This window comes from Chaetodon auriga, chromosome 21, assembly GCF_051107435.1.
Source record: "Chaetodon auriga isolate fChaAug3 chromosome 21, fChaAug3.hap1, whole genome shotgun sequence".
Classification (NCBI taxonomy): domain Eukaryota; kingdom Metazoa; phylum Chordata; class Actinopteri; order Chaetodontiformes; family Chaetodontidae; genus Chaetodon; species Chaetodon auriga.
Genome location: NC_135094.1, coordinates 5,806,822 through 5,828,863, shown reverse-complemented (window position 1 = coordinate 5,828,863; position 22,042 = coordinate 5,806,822). Strand labels below are relative to the sequence as shown.

The 22,042-nt window shown below is 44.0% G+C and overlaps 1 protein-coding gene across 1 annotated transcript in view; it reads left to right on the top strand.

Annotated features, from left to right (window-relative positions):
- tmx3b (thioredoxin related transmembrane protein 3b) overlaps positions 1 to 20,846 on the top strand; it is a 32,672-nt gene extending 11,826 nt beyond the window's left edge. Inside the window, exons 10-16 of the mRNA XM_076761261.1 lie at positions 1,417 to 1,515; positions 3,667 to 3,724; positions 3,913 to 3,966; positions 8,429 to 8,485; positions 11,997 to 12,126; positions 13,646 to 13,714; positions 17,753 to 20,846. Coding sequence (XP_076617376.1) covers positions 1,417 to 1,515; positions 3,667 to 3,724; positions 3,913 to 3,966; positions 8,429 to 8,485; positions 11,997 to 12,126; positions 13,646 to 13,714; positions 17,753 to 18,025 — 740 coding nt within the window. The 3' untranslated portion in view covers positions 18,026 to 20,846. The remainder of the gene's footprint in view (positions 1 to 1,416; positions 1,516 to 3,666; positions 3,725 to 3,912; positions 3,967 to 8,428; positions 8,486 to 11,996; positions 12,127 to 13,645; positions 13,715 to 17,752) is intronic.
- The last annotated feature ends 1,196 nt before the right edge of the window (positions 20,847 to 22,042 follow it).

Genomic DNA, 22,042 nt, shown 5'->3' with positions numbered 1-22,042 from the left:
GGGCAGTATGGAGATTGGTGAGGTTGGCGCCCAGGAATAGAGCAGCTCTAATTTGTTTCAAGGTGAAGCGGGATCAGCCGCTGTAGAGGTTCATCAGCCTGTACGATCCCAGTATGGGGCCTTCAGCTCTCTCTGGCTTCTGGGAGAGGAGCGTCAGGCAGATGCATGCTGTCTGTAAAGCCAAAACATCTGTGGAAAGAACTCTCTGGAATATCTACCAGATTGACTGAGTCAGCAGCCGGAACAACAACGCTGCTCTGCCTTTGCACAGCAGCAGCATTGAGGTCGTTTTGATTCTAATAGTAGTCTAAGCTGTGACCTTGGGGTCTTAAAAGCGTGTTCAGGTTTTAACTTGTCATGTTCGCTATTCTGCTGCCGGCTCCTCTGGGGCCCTGCAGCTTAAGAACCATGTAAAAGTCATCAGCGTTCTTGTAATTGTTGTAATGCTAGCAGAAAGGTCACGATAACTTATTAACATGTCATAATGAGGTCCCAGCTACATTTGACATCAATTATGTGCATCCTGTAACCTCTCTCAGCTGGGGAGAGCAGCGTTGTCTAAGCAGCTTCAGCACACCCTGTTTAAACCCTGTAGGGACAGACTCTGGTCCCTGTTTGCACGTCGCCTCCAGATGTGAGGGTAAGCAACAACATGTGGTTCACATTCAGGAAGCAATCCTTTATTTTGCTTCGGTTTTGTTTTTTTTATTTATTTGTTGCTCTTTCACATTTTTTTCCCTTGGCTTAATGCATCTGTTGAATTACGCATACGCTCCAAATGTGTAAAAATCTGCCAAAACTGTGTCCTGAAAATGAGTTTACGTTATGTGTGGAGAATAATTTACACACCAAATGTGTTTTTTTTTGGGTGGGGGGGTAGAAAGGCATAATAGTTGTAAAAATGAGGTCAGCTGAGCCAGTATCTCAGAAAAAAACAGCATCTATTGTTAATGAAAATTACAGCTTTTTAATATTCTTGACAACCGGCTACTCGATAAATAGCAAATGAATCTTTTACAGCGTGCTCGCTGTGGACAATCCAGCCTCAACAAAATGTCCTTTCATTTGTGTCCTGACGACCAAACCGATACCTTTGATTGTTTACCTCTGGATTGATTCCTAATCTGCTCACTGAGTCACAATCCGTCGTGCTGTGTTAGACTCAAAATAGCCTCCCTGACTACTTAACCCAGAGGCAGCCCTCTGTCAAAACAATTTCTGATCATTGTTAAACTGACCTCTGCCTGCGAATGCTCAGCTTGTGTCCCGCTCTTTATTCCCCGGGGAGCGCACAGGTGGCAAACACTGTGATCTTCTTACAATCCAGGCATCAATACGCTGCTCTGCTCTGCTTTTAATACAGACGGGCTGTGTGCTGAATGTCAATGGGCCTCTTTTGTCTCTTCTGTGTTGCAGAGTATGAAGATGCGAGTTTGTCATCATGGGTGAACAAGGAGCGCTTCCAAGGATACCTCCAGATTGATGGCTTTACACTGTACGAGCTGGGAGAAACAGGTGGCGTAAAATCTGTTATCCATAATGTGTTCTTTACTGCCAAATTGCATTTTAATAATTTTGAGGCAGGTTTCACCAGGTGTTTATAGACATTACTCTCCAAAATGTATCTAATCATGACTTGTCGTTTCAAATGACTTGAAATAATTTGTGCAGTAGTCATGTTCAATTCTAGGGCTGCAGCGAAGGCGACTTCTGACAGCCTGAAACCTGAAAGATATCAGTTCACTGTCACGTAAGACAAAGAAGTGTAGCAGATGTTTGCATATTTTTTTATTCTTGAGTCATTTTCAGTCTTATGAAGCCAAGAATGAACACCAGCATCTATAATTTAGAGTGTGCACAGCTTCACTTCGCTCTTAATTCTGTTTCGACCTCCGCTCGACTCGACTGGTTTTCCACTGTGCGTAACACCTGGTACCTGCTTTCTATGAGCTGAGCCGATTCGGACAGGTGATGAGAAAACGCTGCAGACCACCAATCGGTCGGAGAGGCGCCACTCGTGTGGTTTAGCAAGAGAGATGATGATGATGATGAGTGTGATGGTGAGCTGAGCGGAGGAAAAGCTTAGCAGTGAAGTTAGCTAAATGTACAGTGAAGGAGCCGCACCGTGCAGTGGAAACACGGCATAAAGCCCCTCATATTTAGCTTCCCAACCCCCAGATATCCAATCTACCACATGATGATTCATGATTAAATCAATCATTTTCCAGCTTGTCAAACGTTCTTTGTATATCAGTGTTAATTGTGTATCAAGGCTGCGACAGAAACGCGTCCCTCTGGATTTAGATGGTGTTGCTCTACTTGCTCAAATGCACTCACAGTTTGTCTCCCACAGGAAAGCGAGTGAGACACAAACTGTGTGTTAAAGGCAGCAAATTGATGCTCTGTGCAGATAAAGCTGTGCTTTCTAATATTAGATACAGTATTTTACCTTTTGATGTGCAGTTGACTGAGATCAGTGATGCCAGACGGAGGGATTTTGCGTACATTTGTTGCTGCTTACTGTCACTTTTTGACCCATTTATACCACATTCACTGTTTAGTGTTGGTAGTTCTGAACACAAAAGCGTCTCTAAAGCATCTTAATTGGATAAACCCTGTGTGACTGATTAAAGACGGCATAGTCTGTGGCTCCAGTCTCTTACAATAGCTTAGTCGAGTCTAGATTGAAGTGAATTTGTGAAAACGGTATAAACAGCTTTGTCTCTAAAGGCTTTTCAATCAAGTATCAGGTTTCATGCACTTGGGCTCATTGTGGGATGGCGGAGTCACATTTTAATGCTCTAAAAGCCCCTTTCAAGTCACGCTGACACAAAACTCTGTACCCGGTGTAAGCAAAATCAATGAATAGTCTGGAGATGTCATTTAGATGTATTTATGGGTGAAAACTTACGGGACAGAACGCAGGCGGAGGCGAGGATTAGTAGCCGATGAAAACAAAATCTGTTTGCCAGATTCACAGTGAAACAGTTTTGTTTTCTTTGTGGTGGGCAGGAACATCTGAAGGCTTTTCTTCAGGGCCAGAGAGTCGCTCGAATGTCTGATACCCACAATACAAAACAGCCCCTCTGAGAGAGGCTGCAGTGGATGTTTTTCACATCTTAAATCAAAGGATTTTACAGATGCACACTGAAAGAGCGTCACAGTCTCACCAAAAGCTAATGAAAAATGTCGCTGTAATGTAACTTATTCCTTTTCATGATGCCAGCCCGCCTTTACATAACCTCAGCCCTGCCGCATAACCACCAGCAGCAGCCACCAGGGGGCAGCCTGGCACTCTCATCCGATCGACGAGGGGTTTCAGGCCTCCAACCATACAAGTCTGAATAACAGACCTTTTAAGTTGTGTAACAGTTTTTTTAAGTAGACCTATTTGTCATGTAGTGGGTTTGGGTTTTGAATGGCACCGAAATAGCTCCTCTGCCAGAAAGTGACCACTTGTTTCCTGTTAAACCAAGTAGAAAGCCTTAGCTAGCTCAGCGTTTGAGTGATGAATGAATAAAGCGCTCTCGGAGCCTCTTTCTTTCTTTTCCCCCGTTGAGAGGTGATTCGTCTCCTCCAGAGCCTCTTATCTGCCCTGCCATTGTCTTCTCACCCTCTTTTTGTGTGTGTGTGATTGTGATTTGTAATCCCTGTCTGCCACCTCAGGCAAATTGGTGGCGATTGCAGTCATCGATGAGAAGGACCCCACAGAGGAGAGTGGCAGGTACAGAAAGCACTGAAATTAAAAAGCACGGCCCTGTATTAAATGACTGCTGTGGTTACTACAATAGTTAAGTCAAATACAGATAAGAGTTGCTGTTATTGTTTGGATCTTCCCTCAAATTTCAGGCATCAGCTCAAAAAAAAAGGTTGGACCTTGACTTATTTCACTCTCTTCTCATTTGCTTTTAGATTAAAGACCTTGATTCAGAGGGTGGCGAAGGAATACAGAGAACATTTTAACAGGTAAGGCACGGATACAAGATGAGGTGAAAGATGAACATCCAATTTATACATTTATTCTAGGATGGTGCTCTCATCAGGGAACGCTGCCTGTCTGCTCGCAAGCAAGTTTATGCCTTTGTCGGGCCACGTCGGTTTTCGTTGAGGTTCAGTAGAAAGGTAATTATGCAAAATGTCAGCTTCCAAATATAGGTGTTCTTTTCAGCTGTCAGTCAAAAACTCGGCTCGGTTTGTATTAACGCGCAGGCTTCTGTTTTCTTCGGCTCCAATTGTGCAATAACAACTGGAAATGGGATGTTTATGTTACGTCGTGCCGTGTTCGACCTGCTCTGTTACTGGTGAGGAACCAATTAAACAAGGCGCAGAATACAAAAAGGAAATGCACTCAGAGTCAAGACCTGTGTGACTGCTGTCAGCAGGAAGCAGTGCTGGAATATTACTGAGTACATTTACTCAAGTACTGTGCAGGAGTATTTCCATTTTATGATACACACTACAACTTTTTACTCCACTACATTTGTCAAGTTACTTTTCAGAGTACAATTTTTCCGGCATTGCATTCAAAACCTTACTTAAGTAGAAGTAATACCAGCAAAATGTACACTAACGTACTCATTCTGCAGTAAAACACTCCCTGTCAGTGTTTTACTGTTATATCTAATGCTTGTAGATTAATATTACTGCTGCATTAATGCACATGTTGCATTTCACTGCTCTAAATGTTTAAAGTTGCGCTCATTTAAACTACTTCATTCACTGCCTGCTAGTTTCACGTACAGCAAAGCATCATTCTCTATGAGATCGTCATAAATTTGCAGCGTCACTGTCCTGTGAGAACCACAAATACCTCCTAATGTGATGATTTTTAATTTTTCTCATAAACTGAAGGATTAAGTCTTTATGAGCTGAGAAAATTCTCCTCCTTCAGCTGAATAAACTCTTTAAAAAGCCTCTCGGATTAGCTGGAAAGTGCGTCGTCACAAAGCAGAAAACGGGCTGTTTTTCTGAGCTCGTGAAACTTTTTAGAGATCTGTGGTTCTCACGGGACAGCGGCGCTGCAAACATTATAGAATATGATGCATCGCTGTAGATTAAAGTAGCCAACAGTGAATAAAGTCGTTAAAATGAACTCGACCTTAAAACTCTGCAGCAGCAAAATGCAACATACACATTAATGCAGCTGTAATGTTAATGCAAAAAACATCACATATAATAGTTTAACACTGTCAGGGAGCATTTTACTGCACAACAAGTACTTTAAGCACTACGAGTACATTGTGCTGATAATACTTGAAGGTTTGAAATGCAGGATTTCGAGTATTTTAACGTTGTGCTATCAATACTTCAGTAAAGGTCACCATTGCTGGCGGGCAGTAAAGGTTAATGGTGTGAAAAGGAGATGATGCAACAACACACACGCCCAGATGTTACACACGCTCACATGAAACTCACGCTTGTGTGCAGCGTGGTGAGTTAGTGAGAAGGGCAGGTAGGTCATCCTTCAGCTGGAGGACCCAGGTCAAAGCTAACAGGCGCTACGCTGAGGTGGCTTGAATTCAAATCAGCTCGAAGGTCGCCGTCCTCTAGTCGACCTTTGTCTCTGATCACTGCTGGCAGGGCGGCAGGCGACAAGAGGGCTTCCTCAAAAGGATTCATTTAACAAAAAATAAAACAAAAGGAGCATATTTCCATCATTATGTTGTGCTTAAGTTCCTTACTGCGCTCCATCATTGACCGTGTTGCTTCATCGCATAGATCTCTGCTTTTGAATGAAGAGGTGTACCTCAAACCGCCGTGATCAAAGTGTTTCTCCCTCCCCATGCACTCCCATTAGGACTGATTGAATTACACAGATCCCTATCATCAATTAGACTCCTATCTGCCACGCTACCCATGCTGCTGCTGCTTTTTTTTTTTTGAAGACTTCAGAGTTTGAGATCCCCACTGAGATCAGAGCCGCCTGCAGTGTTCTGACACACCTAAACGCTGCTTGTAATTGCAAGTCGCGGGCTCGAGTGTCGCCCCCGGTGGTGGGCGGAGGCAGCGCACGACAGATTATGTGATGAGTGATGTTTGAGCGAGCCGACGCTGTTTGTAATAAATGTCGTGGTATTCGGCTCAGATGCAATTTATAGCATTTTGACAGAACAATGTATGTAAATCTCGGATGTGAGAGGGAGCTAGTGTGTGTGTGTGTGAGAGAGAGGTGGGGGAGGCAGGGGGAGGCACATACCTACATGCGTGCTAATTGCACTTGTGGGAAAGTCTGATTTCGTCAGTTAGTGGGAGTGTGTTGGGCTGAAATTCTGCACCAGTCATTATTGTCTTGGCTTTTATGTGCCAGCTGCTGCACAGAAGGTTGGTGCAACAAGACGAGGCAGGCAGCCTCGTCACAACGCGTTTCTTCACACACTGAAACCTGTGAAGCAAAACTTTCCATCCGAAAGTGGCACTTTGACCATCCAGGTTTCAGATGGTACTTACCTGTTGAAACATTTTTAATGTTTCAGAACACCTTCGGAACATCTTTAAGCTGCACCATGAATATTTATATTTATGTTTACGGCTGAAAAAATGTGAACCCGCAGAGAACTCCCTCTTGGTTCTGCAGTTCCCCCTCAGCACTGCTGTGCTTTATAGCGTCTTTAGCTCGTTGTTTTGGTTTTGTGGTCTGCAGTTTTACTGTTTCACTTCAGTCCCACTGCTCAACGTTTCCAGACGCGGCAGGCAGCTGTTTTCAGCAAAGGAAAAGCTCTCATAAAGCCTCTGAACGCTTCCTGACCGGCACTGAACCGCAGACACACTTAGCAACTAGCTGGCAAACATAGTGGAGCGTTTAGCAGCTAAAGAGCTAGATGCTAAACCGAGGTAACGCAATGCTAACGTTGTAAAGCTGTTTACTAACACTGCATTTACAGCTTGTTTTGCTGCACCCAGCGGCCAAAATCCACCAGTTAATACAAATATAAGAATATCTTGAAGGACTATGAATTTGAAAATTGCAAACTTTGCGCCCCCCAGTGGTCGTATTTAAAAATGCTACCACAAAGCAATGCAATGCAGGCTTAAGTGGGCTCATTTTTCAACAAAATGCTATTTGAATGATTTGAAATCACATAAAACATTACAGAGGGTTGCTTTAAGTTTGGTCAATATGAATATTGCATGTGTGATTTAAATCCTGTCCAGAGTGTGAATGTGGAGGATTTTTCTTCCCGTACTCTAGCGTTTATTAAAGCTCCAAAAACATGCTGTTTTTATATGATCAGTGTTCAATAATTAATTGCTTCTCAAGCCTGCTGGTGAATTTCCTGTGGAATATTTGTGTCTATTACAAACCCCCTTCTATGGCTGTAATGCTGTCCGCCTCCGCACCCCCTTTCCCTGGAATTTCAACTCTGGTGAAATCTGTCCCCGGAATGAGAACCACATGACACGACCAATAACATCAACAAATATCTGCTTTCAGTTTCGCTAAATTAATATGTGAGACACATTTCCAGAGGGAGCGTTTTAGTAAACAGCCAAAAATCTCCACCTGTCATGGAAAATCTGAATGTTTTTAGCAGAAAAAAAACCTTGTGAAGTCTTGCCTCCGCTTTGCTCCTTGCCTCCTCTCACATGTGCAACTTTCTCAGTTCGTTTCTCGCCCCTCTTGGCCGGTCTGCTTGGCGGTCTGGCCAAGAAGTGTCAGTGGGAGTGGGAGGATGGACATACACAGGAAACAGACCTGTAAATATTAACTGATTGAGTAGGCGAAATAAATTTCCGCATCGCGTTTTGTGTCCCAGTCAGTCCTGGACGTCCTCGCCGTGCTGCAGCTTTCAGAGCAGAAGTCACACGCTGATTTTTGATGAGCTTTATTCCCAGTCTGGCCCAGTATTGTCAGCGAGATTATCACTAACACAGACTGATTTTATATTGCGTCCACTGGATTTATTATATAGTGCAGTCTCTTCATAATCATGTCATTGGTATAAGCGCAGGCAGTATTGTGTTGCACCCAGGGGACAACCGTGCCAGATGTAGCTATGATTCAATATGAATATAATATATATGTAGAGGCCCCCGTAATCAGTCATTCAGCGGAAGTCACTCGCCTCCCTGGACTTCTCCCCCCCGTAGTCTACCCACAATACACTGCTCAGACACAGTGCAGCACAATGAGATACAAATTGAATTCCTCCTCCTGCCTTATCGTTCAGATAAATCACCTGAGTCCTTTCTGTGTTGGGAAAGACGAGGAGAAACATGAGACGGCATAGGACGGGGCTTTGTGGATATTTTATTTTCCTGCCGTGACACAAAAAAACGAGTTTTCAGTAGCGAGAATGCGCGATTCCATTCAGTGTGGTTTCACATTTGTGCACTGAGACAGGAAAAAAGGCCCGTGTCCCTCTATTGTATGTTGTTTTTGATGCACTGTTTCACTTTCTCATGCCACTGATTTGTCTTGCGTCCCCAGAGACTTCCAGTTCGGCCACATGGATGGGAACGACTACATTAACAGCCTCATTATGGGGTGAGTGTCTGGCATCCAGCTTACCTCTCTCTTCTCATGTCATCCTGCTCTTTCTCTACCTCATATTACCTCCTGTCAGCTACTTAACCAGGTTTGAACTGACTTGTAATGCCAGCCTCTGCCATGAAAGACGCTCTCTCGCGGCGAAGTCAGTTACACAGACGGACTGTCATTTCTTTTTTTAGCGCTCTCCGCAATTTCAACCCCCCACCATCATGCAAAAAAGGAAAAAGAAAGCACAGAAGCTCCTGCAAATCTGCTTGCGCAAGGGCAGGATAGTAGGAGGAATATATGGGGGAATTTACGGATAAGGCTATGCATGGATTATATCTGTTGCGGTCATGTGTTTTAATAGCTTGTCAGAGAGCAGAGCTAATGAGGCAGAGAGCGCCGCCGCAGTAGCTTTGCGCCCCGGCTGAGGCCGATTGTTGGTGCTTCTTGCTCGGAGAGGCCGTGCAACTGACATCCCACACTTTTAATTAGACAGAGCCCCACTAGTGTTACAGCCCAGCGTGGTTGTAGCAGTTGGCGTGTCTGTTTTGTGTCTACTAACGTACAATATCTAATTATGTGTCTTGTATAGTGTTGCGTGTGTGCTTGTGTGAGAATCTGCAAGCGTAAAAGACCGCTACAGGATGTTCTTTTAATTCGAGCATGCTATTGTTTGTGCGAGGGAGATTATAGCAGACATGGTCTCCTAAGTCCTGTGTAATTAAAAGTGTGTCAGTGAGTACAGTGGAAGTCGTTTTGGAAATATGACTGCATTCAACAGACTCCCGGTGCACGGCTGAAATTAGACAGGCGGTGTTTATATTTAAGGATAAAAGAGGTGATTAGCCTTCTTAATTTTGTATGAGTACATACAATATGTATTTCGCTGGGTTGAACAGGACTGAATTTGGCCGCTGTAGAACAGGATTAATTGCCCTCCTTTGAGGAATGAAATCCTGGCCTGTCAATGTCCACTAATTCTCTCCCTTAGGAGAGCCATGGAAATAAATCTGATGGCTTTTTATCCCTCTTTCTGTCATCACAGCGATTACTGTGTTCTGGCAGCGGTCTGTCTGGCGTAAGGCTGCCCCTGTTTTCACCAGAGGCACATAGACACACTGGTGAACGCACACATATGCACACATACAACATGAGCACCAGTCTAAGCCCGAGGCTGTCGCTGCCTCTGTTTAAACGTGGGATTACGGCCGTATGGAATGCAGTGTGGGCTGTGAGAAACTTGAAAGGGATGTGAGGTGATTGAAAAGTGTGATGTGATCACAGGAGGTGAATTTGCAGACTAAAGATTGCTTTTCTGGAACCTCTAATAAATGTATTGTGGTAATGGTATTCAGTGTGCCACAAATACTGTTTGCACAGCTGAGGAGTGACGGCGACAAGTCTCACGCTCACATGCAGGTTTGATGTCCCCGTGTATCCAGAATGTATGTTTCCTGGACACACTCTGAACATTATTATCATAATTTGCAAATACATTTTTGATTAAGTCCTCTTGCAATAATTGAATCTCATAAAATGCCTCTGGTAACAACAACAACATTTGCAGAAGCAAAACAAATGGAAGTTATAGATTGTTTGCTTTGGTTTTCGTGCTCAGAATCAGATGAAAACATCAGTACCACTGATGTCTCTGCATTATAGTATGGAGCAAAAGCCATGCTGTTAGCCTATATCTGCTTAGCTTAGCATGTTCTCCAAGACCTTGTCACCACCTAACATCCCATAAAACCACAAATGATCAGTTTTTATTTCTATTTGTTTGCACAAAGGGATACGAGAAGTTCACTGACGTTTAGAGATGCTTGTATGCACATTTTTAACTTTGGACAGAGCGAGGCCAGCTGCTTTTTCCCGCCTGCAGTCTTTATGCTAGCACAGGCTAACAGGCTAACAGCCTCCTGACTCTAGCTCCATAGTTGACTCATAGTGGTCTCAACCTTCCTGTCTAAGTCTTGACAAGAAAGCCAATAAGAATATTTCATAAAACATTGAAGTATTACTTTAAAAAAATGTATTATGTAATGCTAATGCTAACCCAGGCTAACACCCTTCTAATTTTAGCTCTATACCTAAACCAAAGCAGTGGGCTGCACCAGCTACGCATTAGCTCAGCCTAAATGCTGTTTCTCACTGTTTCTCACCAACACGGGCATCAGTTACAACTTCATCTTATCATAAATTAGCATATTTGCTATTACGCAGCCAAGTGCTAATAGAGCTTATGTATAGCTGGCGCATCGGGCCGTAAGTGTGAGATTGGTGTTGATTTTCTCATCCAATATTATGCACGAAAGGAAGTGGGTGTATCTCCTAAAACGTCGAACTGTTCCTTTCATAGTCAAAATAAACATGGACGAAATTCCTGTTTGTTTTTGCAGTAAAAATTAAAATAATTAGCCCTAGTTATATGGCACCTGCTTTTTGCAGCGGTGAGAAAATGACTTAAATGTGTGCTTTCTGCCAGCTCTAATTCTATGGAGTACAGTATGTGACCCTTCATTATGGGCGGCAAACCCCCAGTAGTCTCCGCTCACAGAGGTGAACAGGCTAATCCATATTTATTTTAAATGGGTGCCATCTGTTGGAGTGGCCTGGATGTCAGATGGGATATGCATTCATAGTGTACGTGTGTGTGTGTGTGTGTGTGTGTGTGTGTGTGAGTGTGAGTGAATGCAGATCTCAGCTGGACAGAGTGGGGAGGCGTTGATGGCTCTCCTGCTCGGGTGTGTGTGTTTACACCCCTGATTTCAGCTGGGTGGTGGCCTGGGACAGAGATGGATAAGCGTGCGTGCGTGTGAAATTTGTTGCCGGGTTGAGTAAGACTGCGGGGCCGAGGCAGCGCTGTGATGGACTGTTGTCTGCCTGTGTCTGTGTGTGAGTGTGCATCTAAGTGCACGGACACCTTATCTAAGCCAGGGTTTGCCGTGTTTGTGCGAGACGTGTGAAAGAGGGATTGCTTGTTGAGATGACCTTGTTCGTTATCTCGCTGGGCTTTGGAATTCCATCTTTGATTTGTCCAAATAAGTGGACGTCAGAGCACAAGGTTTGTATGTCTCTGTCTCCGCTCGGCCTCCTTGTGTAGGTTTTGTATATGTCTCAGCATGGATGCAAAGCTGCTTCCTTCTGGACTCCCTGCAATTCACTTGTCAGCTGTAATTTGTAAAGGTCTCTTTAACTGTGACCGGCACAGACCCATAAAGCCCCAGAGTTGCACGCTGTTTGCATAAAAGATAGAAGAAATGCCACTCTGAGGAAAAAAAAAGCGAAGCAGCCTGGCCTATTTGAGACAAAAAATCCTCTCTTTGAAAGAACGCCCATGGGAAAAGTTAGGTTGCTCTGAGTACAAAGGGTTTGTTTATCCCGCTATTGTATTCTCTTTGTTACAATTTGTTCTTCACGAAAACCACAATTTATTCCCATGTAATGATGCACTTTGATAATGGCAGCCCAAGGTGGCGAGGTTAAGACGACTAAAAGCTGTGTTTCTCGTTTTTCTCAGCGAGGTGACGGTGCCCTCCGTTATCATCCTTAACACATCCAACGAGCAGTACTTCCTGCCCAGTGAGCCGATCGAGACCATGGAGCAGCTGGTCCAATTCATCAACGGTGTTTTGAACGGTTCTGCACAGGTCCAAATCTTCTCCTCCTCCCCTCCTCCTCTCCTGCTTTCTGTTTATGCATTCCACTCAGTATAGCCCCCCCCGCCCATTCCCCTTGTGTTGTACCATTGTAATCACACCAGTAGTCTTCATTAATCAAGCATGTTGCCTTGCATTTTAAGTCCCCCCTGGAAAATATTTTCACCAGATGAGGTATTTTTGCAATCTCGGTTTGCATGTTTAGATTTCATATTGCTGTCCCGTCTGAATAGATTATCTACAATAATACTGTCTCCTAAGTCAAACACTGAAATTACTACATGGACTGTGTATTGTAGTGTGTACACTAATCTGGAAAAGAAATGTCATCGCTGTCCGGTATTACACTGAAGTCACCAGATGTATGAAACCATAAGCCAAACAGCCAGAGTTCTCATCCTTTTTTCCAAGAAAGGTCTGGGCTATTTTTTGCTTGGCAAAACAAACCACCTCCCACCAAATAAACAGCAACAGAAACCTCCATGGTTCTTCAGTGCGGCCGCTGCCAGAGTCTGGACAGTTTCAGCCGTTCACGTCATGCTGGTTATGAATGCCATGAGGTGCCTCGTGGGCCAGCCAAGGCTGGTTTGTGCTTCAGGTACAGATGCACACAATAATGTCAGCTCAGTGCATTCAATTAAATGTACAATTACTTAATAATGACAATAGATAGTGTTTAGATTCCAAGGAGTTCTTTCTCCCTTTTCTTGGAGAATGTGGAGAGATGATATTTTTTCCCCATGCCTGACTAAAATTCTTGAATTTTCCATAAGCAGCATGAAAAGCACGAACACGAAGGTCCACAGACGGCGTGTTTAGCCTTGCATGAAGCATGAAGCAGCCAGAGGAGGACACAGTTGGCAGGCTGTGGCATCTCTCTAGCAAGTTTGTAGGGAATAGATACAGTTATTTAAGCATATCCCCGCTCACTGCCCTCGTTTTAAGTCCTCTCTCGTCTGCTCTTTTGCAATTAAGAAAGAGCGACTCCAACAGCTCGGCCTGAAAACGTTTGTAAAAACTTCTCAAAGTACTTAGGCAGTCCTCACACGGCATAAGTCTGTGCAACAGCTGCTTCCACACAGATCATCTCACTCCCAGCAGCTCATTCACAGAAGTCCTGCATAGTCAGAGCTCACTAATTGGCCATCCTGATGAATTAGCGTCGGGGCAGATCACTCAGTGGCTGCCCAGGTGCTGCTGCCAGTAAATGAGCTCAGGCAGAGTAGAACCGCTGGACAGTGAACAAACGACACTCAGACACAGCAGATCATTTTGTGCACAGAAGCGGTTAATTAAACAGTACTTTAAATGTACTGGGATGTACTGACCGTATGACTGGAAACCTGACACTTAGATAAATCTGCGTGCGTGCTGCGAGAGCAGTTTGGGACTTCTTTCATCGATGTGTTGATAATTCTTTTGTTATTTCGGGACTGTGACCGAGTAATTACATCAAATTGTGCTGAATATAAAACTGCCATAGACTAGACGCTCCTCTGTCTCCCTGCAGGCATACGGAGGTGATGGCATCATTCAGAAGATCAAACGTGTGGCCTTTGATGCCAGATCCACCATCATGGTAAGTTGCTGTGAGTTCATTCTGGGCTGCTACATCTCGACGCTCAGAGAATATTTATTAGAAGCACAATGTTGTTCAAGTTCAGTATGCTCAAACAGTATGTCTGTTTCTATCTATATATGTATTTAGAATGAGATTAATAGTCTTTTGTTTACTGTGTACCTCAGTTAGTGGACACTTACTGTTGCTCTACTTAAACCTGCGTTAATGGATTTCTTTGACATCTTGGGAGCAACACAACAAGCTAACTGATACAGTTCACATGACAAACTTGTTTTGGCATATAGCAGACACGTAGCGACATTAGCATAAATGTGGCATCTTGTGAATGCAGCTTCAGTATTCACACTCCTTTGAGCTGTTTTGGTCTCCACTAGGTTACAGCTAACATTTTTTCAAAGGTAGCGTACAGTGGCTTCATGAGAGCGCTGATACTGAGCCAAAATATTAAAATTGCAGCCTGTAAAACAAAATATGAGCTGAAAGATGCTAAAACACTCAGTTTCCTAATTCACCTGGCCGACCCTTTTCACATATTCTGTAGTTATTTGGCACATTGTTGATTTAAGATATTGTTTAGTGCCGCTTTAAGTTTATTTTAAATGTGTTTCAGTCTCGTATTATTTTTTTTGATTTACTACAGTGACCTTCTACCAAACCTCTGTTTTAGCCTCGGCCTTTCTGTATCTCTACATTAATTATTCTGATAGTGCTGAACACCTTGTGCTTGTTGATATGCATCACGCCGCGCCTCCCCTTGGCTGCGTTCGCCAGCTTATGGTAAACGTCATATACATGCAACGTGCGCCAAGTTCAGCAGCGCTGAAAAACAAATGCTCGGGCTCCCTGCTCTTTCCCTGTGGGAGAAAAACAACATCCAGAGGACAACACTTGGAGTACAACTGAGAATATGCAATGCAGGCTGTAAACACAGTATGGGGAAAGGGAAATGGGCAACAGAGCAGGAGGAGGTGGAGTGATTAGGGAGGAGAGGAGGTCAGGAGGCTGAACTTGCCTCTCCTCCCACTTTTACTCTAAGTAGTTGGTTCTTTTGGGAGAGCTGGGGTTTATTTTGTGGAGGGTGTGATAGGAATGTAAATACAGCTGTGTTGTAATGCTCCCCAGTCGGCACAGTCGTACTCTAAGCTTAACACTGTCTTAAGCAATGTCCTTAAAGGGATGCCGAGAACTCCTGAGGGAAAATTATAGATTTTATTCAGGAAAATGAAATAGGAAGGTGTTGTGACTCCTGGAGCTTAACCTTGAGGTACAAAAACAGGCTTGTAGAAGTATTTTTTCCTGAAGGTTTTTTAGATGTCAGACCAGGTTTGAGAAAAACAAAAAACAAAAAAAAAAAGACCTTTCAGAAAAGTGTAAAGCTTTTAACACAAACACAGTATCACATTTCTTCAGGCTGTGCAGGACTGCATCTGTTTCTAATTAGCCAACACTTAGCACAAAATTAAGAACCCGTGTGCGAAGGGCTTGTCTTACACCTGTAAGAGAAAGGAAATCTCTCCTTGCTCCCCTAAATTTAGCGAGCTGCAAGCGCCGCCGCGGCTAGTGTTGCTCTCAGTGACATGATATGATGCAAAGCAGATAGGCAGCAGCCATCACCTCGCCTCCCAGAGAGCTGAATCTAAATGCACGTCTGACAGGAGCATGAGGAAGCAGCCACATTAGGCTCAATGACTCATAGCCAGCTGTGTTAGCATAGCGCACCCCATCTCTACCTCATCTAGCATCACACAGCACCGGCAATTACCATCCCTCTTGCGGTGGCAATGACTGGAGGCGATGTGAATATTTCTCTTCTTCTCAGCTCAGCGGCTGACACAAGATGTGACCGAATACTCGCTTCTGGGTACATTGTCTCTGATGTATCCTGTTATATTAAGGCCAAATGACTCATTTGTCACTGATATCATTTAAAGAAGAAGTTGTCGTCCTTCAGTGACTCAGGCATGGTTGCGCCCTCAGGAGATGAGGAGTCACAGGAGTGGAGTTGGAGATGTTTAATTTTCTGTGCAGGTTCAGGACATGGATGTGATGATATGTCTTTAGTCTGTGGAGGAAGCTGTTGGTGCTGTGCGTTTACTGAAGGCCTCTACGTTGAATCTACAGGTGGTAAATAAAGACAAACAAAAAAGAGAAGAAGTAGAAAAGTGGAGCTTAGTGGAGCGTTGAAAGAAAAAGATGTCGCTGTGATTCACTCTCCAAAAACATGACAGCATGTGTGTGCATGCAACCTTTGCACAAATGTGTTTGGGTTTGCGGTTACGGGATTGCAGGCGAGGCAGACAGAAACAGCAGTGTTTGTGTGTGCGTGTGCAGAAAATATCTTCAGGCAGACTGGTGTATAAAGGTGGACCTTTGCTTGTGTTTGAAGTTTCACATTTCTTTATTTATGTCAGTTCAAACTGTACAACGTTAAAAGCAGAAGAGACCCAGAGGATTCGACATAAAAGGGTGCGACGCTCCAATCTGGTCGCGAGTGTAAAACAACACAAGATAAGATGGAATACAAACAGTATAACATAATACAGACATCCTAAAATTACATGACAGAAATTTAATTAACTCTAAAATATTAAAGCCTGCGCGAGTTTGTGCAGATGATTTGTGACCTGTCTTCTAAACGCGCTCTCGAAGCTTAATGGCGGAATGCAAATGAATGAATAAATGAATGAATAAGAATGCAGCATCGCCGATAAAAACATAAAAGCACGTCTGCGATGGTTCCCGCAAATATTTTTGGAAGGGCCCTCTGAATGGGATTTTCAATTGGCTCTACCTATAGTGGCTGTGAGGCTCTGTGATAGTGTAAACACTTGAGAGAGATGTAAGCGTTTTATTAAGGATCCTCACCGCACAGCTGTGTTGTACTGAAGAGGCTCTGAGAGAAATGAAAGAGATCAGCTGTTGGTGGGGTTGTTTTTTATGTGTGAACTGAAGAGATAAGGTCAGAGCCAGATTAACCTGTTTGAGAGGGGGCAAGAAAATGAGCCTCTGGCCCCTTTTGAACCCCACTTCCTCCCACTGTCTCTGCCTTAATTTGCCTTAAGCGCCACATCATCAGCACTTCACATGATCCCAGACCCAAACCAGTCTGAGACGCTCCCCCCTGCTCCAGCTTGTGGTAGCCTGTTACTCAAGTGCCAACTTGTTGCACGTCTGGGGTCACTTTCAGCTGCTCTGAGCAGTCAGCTGACTCTTTTCCTTAATGATCAAAGCCTAAATACAGATGCATGAGCTGCCTGTGCTTCCCTGAAGTGACTGACAACCTGTGCAGCGACCTCATTTGTGCTTTTGTGGCCATTTTTATGACGGTCTTTTTCATGGATGTATGTGAAACAGACCCCAGATCACCCCGAGATCAACACCAGACTTGTTTGAATTGCTAAAAAATGTATTAAAGCTGTAGTTTGATGCAGGGAGGCTCTGTAAGACTGGTCCTCAACATTATAGAGCAACGTAATACCAGCAGAAGATGCAGCGATGCGGAATCGTACCCCAGGGTGCATCAGTGCACCGTAACATGACTGTTGGGTGTGTTTATAGGTGCAACAGAGCACGTGGGCCTCTTATCGTGTACATGCCCTTACCTCTGCAGTGCATACACTTAATGGTTCTTACTGCCGAGCAATTAGCAATTAGTCAAATGATCTTAAACCAATTAACCCACCATGAACCTGATGTCTGGGGCTGCTGGGTAGTTGTGAACTTTGCCCGTGTGGTAATTCAGACCTGCATAAGATGAGAAACAGGGAGGTTTAGGAAGGGTTTCTGGGTGGAGGGAAGTGTTTTCTACCTGTATACAAACCTGCTTGTAAAGTGAGGGTTTGTCCTCGTAGTGGTTCAAGTAAACAAGATTAAAATTGATCTGCAAAATGCTTATTTGAGAGAGAAATTTCACATATTTTCTCTCATTTATTCCATTATTTCCATATTTCCCTCCACCCATCTGCATCCCTTTCACTTTACCCCCCCCCCGCTCCGCCTGCCTTTCATCTTCTGTCGTCTCCTCTCCCCCATCAGTCCGTCTTTCGCAGCTCTCCACTGCTGGGCTGCTTCCTGTTCGGCCTACCGCTGGGTGTAATTAGCCTGATGTGCTACGGCATCTGCACAGCCGAGTCCGACGACGGCTCGGATGACATGGACGCGCTCAAGAGGGAGGGCCTGACTGACGAAGAGGAGGACGAGGAGGAGGAAGAGAGGCAACACGCCGCTGAGCTGGAGGGCCCCGAAGAGGGTGAGAACGAGGAAGACGATGCCGAGGAGAAGGATCCCGGAGAGAAGAAAACCGATTAACACAGGGGCTGCTGTTGGGTGGAGGATGATAGGCCTAGTCAAATGCAGTGACATGAAACTCAAAGACATATCAGTGTATTACCGTTCTGCTTCTTTGTCTTTCATATCACTTCCCTCTGGCGCGGATCGCTCTCCCATCTCTGAGCTCTGCGTCAGGTTGTTAGGTCAGCTGCTCAGCGAAGCCAATGAATCGTGTTCAGAGCTAACAGCCTTTTTAATGATGGAGTCTAAACAGAGGAAAGGACGGCTGTGAACCAAACATCCCACTTATTTATTATGATTTGACCAACCAGTGGTTTATTCCATGTGATGTGTGACCCTTTCTCTGACATTGTTAGGCTGTTGTTTTGCAGCCACTTAAACGCCCTCATCATATCCTCTTTTATTTTTATTTTTTTGGTCATGTCCAGTATCTTGTTTTTTTCTTTTTCCCAGTCCACTTTGTTATCCTAGAACAGTAGATCTTGTAGATAGTAGATGAGCCTTGCCTTCAAACCGAATGCAACACAAATAACGGACGTTTTGTTCGCCTCTTCCCCCCCAACCCAAAGTGTAGGCTTTTCATGTGCGGTGATTGACGAGTGTAGAAAGCAAAGGAAGTGCCCAAGAAGGAAAATCTGCCATAAATCAGTTGTGCTCTTTCTATTGTATGTCATTGCCTGAAAATATTTCTTCTTCTAGGGATGCAAAGTGCCGAGCATAGAACTTATTTCCCGTCGCCACTTGTTTGTCTCCATTCATGCAGAGTTGATGGAAAAAGCTGGAATGGTAATTGGTATCAGTCTGATGCTGGAATTTGGCAACCGCATGTTTTCTTTAACTCATTTTCAACCCACCAGGACAAAGAAATCCCTCGTATAGATGACTCGTGTCTGTACAGACTCCCATAACATGCATCAGTAGCTCCTGCAGCTTTTAACATCTCATATTCCTCAGATAGACCAGCTCTGTCTGTTCCCATATTTCAATCTTCCCCCCATCACTGGTTGCTGTATTGAATTCAGTAGGTAGGTTGAAGTTTACATCCCAAAGCACTGAGAAGTGCACGGAGCGTACAAAATAATAAGACCGTCTCCCTCCTATGAGTTTCCACCCCTTTCTTTTTGTTAAAATCCACTATTGTCAGTTTTCACATGGCATAGAAATCCATCTCCATCCTATTTTCATACCCTTGTGACTAAAGTGTATATAATAGCTTAAATCAAGTAGGGGTTATGGCTTCAACTTGGATTCAGGTGGCGAGCCCATTTCATGAAAAGAGCAAGTGCTCCTAAAATCTGCTTCAGCCACTGTAATACGGTTTTTATGAAAAACGCACAGCAGAGTGAACTTCATTGAATTTAGGGCCAGAGTTGCCTCTCTGGCAGGTTAAAGCACCTGAAATCATGTTTTATTGTCTTTAGTGTCTATGAAGTTAAATATTTGTCGCTAAAGAAGCTCATTGAGAAAAAATCAACAACAACAACACTCAAAAACTCAGGGTGTCATTTTGATTTACGGTGGTGTTTCCATGGCAACAAATGCAGATTTGCCTGTGGCTGTCGTTAGGTTCTCACTCTTGATTGGTCCACGGAAGCACCCAGACATCAGCTTTTTACCAGCTCAGCCCCGCCCACTGCAAACCAGTGAGAGGAGCACAGAGAAAAAAAAATCAAAATGACAAGGATGGCTCGCTTAAAGGAAGATGCTGAGGAGAGTTTGGCATTTTGGGAAATACGCTTTCTTCTTCTTCTTCTCTACCAGCACTTCCAAACCTCACTTATTAAAAAATCATATCTCTTTGTTCAAACTGGACAAACTCTAAAGTAACTTCCTGGGAGTCTACGTGGTGACGATCCATCAAACCAGAACCATCATTGTCTTTACGCTCCAGCTATCGCACAGCTTAAACAAATGAAATAAAGGATGTTAATTAGCTTTAGAGGTGACGGCGGACAGATTCTCATCTCCTTTAGACAGAGGCAGGCTAGCCGTTTCCCACCACTTCCAGTCTTTATGCTAAGCTAAGCTAATCAGAGCGTGGTACTGATCGTGTGACTCAGCAGCAAAGTTACAAGCATTCTTCTCAAAACGCCAAACTGTTCCTTCAGACAGACACACTGGATTGTTATTTACTCTGAGTTTGTTGTACATTATTCATCTGAAACGTTCGCGCATTGTATTTAACACACAGAGCCGCAAAGCAATTATAAGCTCGAAATGAGCAATGAAAGCTCCTGTAACAGGCTTTCTCTCACGGGGGCTTCAACACGTGCTAATGAGCGAGCATTAAGTTCATTCTTGAATTTGGGAGCAGACGAACGACAGAGTCATTTTAACCGAAGGTCCCCATCCGGAGTGTTTCTCCAGCTCAGAGTGACAACTGAGCACGCGACTAAGCGGGTCTTGAATTAAGATGTTGCTTTCAAACGGTAATGAATGTGTTGAGCTGTTAATTTTATTATTGTGGAAAGGTAATCCCCAATCCTCGCCCCCGCTCTGGAGCCCTTTTTAAGACGTGTAGCTGAGTAATAAGATGCCTGCAGGGTTTGTTATTCATCGTTGCTCATTTCGTCGTGCTTTTGTAGCTCAGTATCTCCCGTATCTTGATCAACTTAGGCACCTCAACCTGAGCACACCCGTTGTTTTTGATATACAGACGTTACCTGTATTATTACTGTGAAACTGCACTAAAGGAAACCATGCCCTCGCCTTGCCTTCTGGTCTTTGTAGTTGCCTGCCATTCTCTGCCAAACTTCCTCTTTGGGTTTGAATTGAGATTGTCACGTTTTGTTACAGGTTTGAAAGATTGAAATAAAGATTGTCCTTTTTTTCTTGTTGACTTGTGTCTCTTTTTTTTTTTCCTGTCTGACAGACATGCGCTGTTTCTCCTCTGCCTGTCTTCCGTTTAGACATCTTTTTTCTCCATCCATCTCCAGTTATCACACGTATAAATGTGCTTTTTTTTCCCCGTCCACACTATAATCCTAGGTGGGGGTGTCTACTCAATTATAGCAGATATAATCAAATTTTTGGAGATCTCGGTTTAACGGCGGCTGATTGCATTAGTTGATGTAAAACTCATTTATTTCTTCTCTTTCGGGAATGACAGCGCTCGCAAGTCAAACTCGGAGACGTGACTTTACATAATGAAAAAGCCTGACGCCACGGCGCACTTCAGAAAAAGAAGTTGCTTTTGGGAAGTTTGAGAGGTTGTTTTCTCAGGTCTGATAAAGGAGGAGAACGTTCATTTTCCATTGGACGTCATTTTGGGGATAAATTGCCACAAAGGGGGAGATAATATATTACATCAGATTCAGTGTCATTGAGTGGTCCTGATGCAAAAGTAATTCATCGCCCAATTACCTCGCTGTATATTCTGAGAATGAGTTTCATCGTGTGGTAAATGAAGGAGCCACGCTGTCTCTTTTTCTTTCGGAGAACCAACAATCTAGCGCACTAGACAAGGGCAATTACACTGTGCTCCTCATTCTGACGGCTGTCTTGTGTTGAAATGGCAAATTAAGGCAAGACAGCAATCATCTCATTTCTGACTCACATGGGAGGTGTTTAATGGTTTCGGGGTCGCGCGCGAGGTCAAGGTAAGAGATAGATGGTTTTTCGAGTTAACGCTTTGAGCCTGGATTTCAAGGGTGTTCTGAGCTCAGTTTGTGTCACTCACAAAGATGAGAAATGGCTGATTAGCTTTGCTCACCATGGAAACCAGCCCACACTCTGAGAGTCTTTGCAGACCCTGTTAGAAACGCAGTATTTTTGCATTATGGCTGATAGATGGCTGCAGCTGCTGAAGTCCATCTGTTTACTGCCACTTAAAAAAAATACCTCAATGCCTGATTACACAAACAGTGTAGGAGCATTTGCCCTCCTGAGATACCACTTGCCCTCGATAGACGGCTCCTTAGTGTGTGTTTTATTTTAGGTAGATTCGATCTCTCAGCCCTGTCCGACTGTTTTTGGTGCTGCAGCCTCACGTCAGCGGTTAAACTGGCTTTAATGGCCGCTTGTCATCTCGTCAGC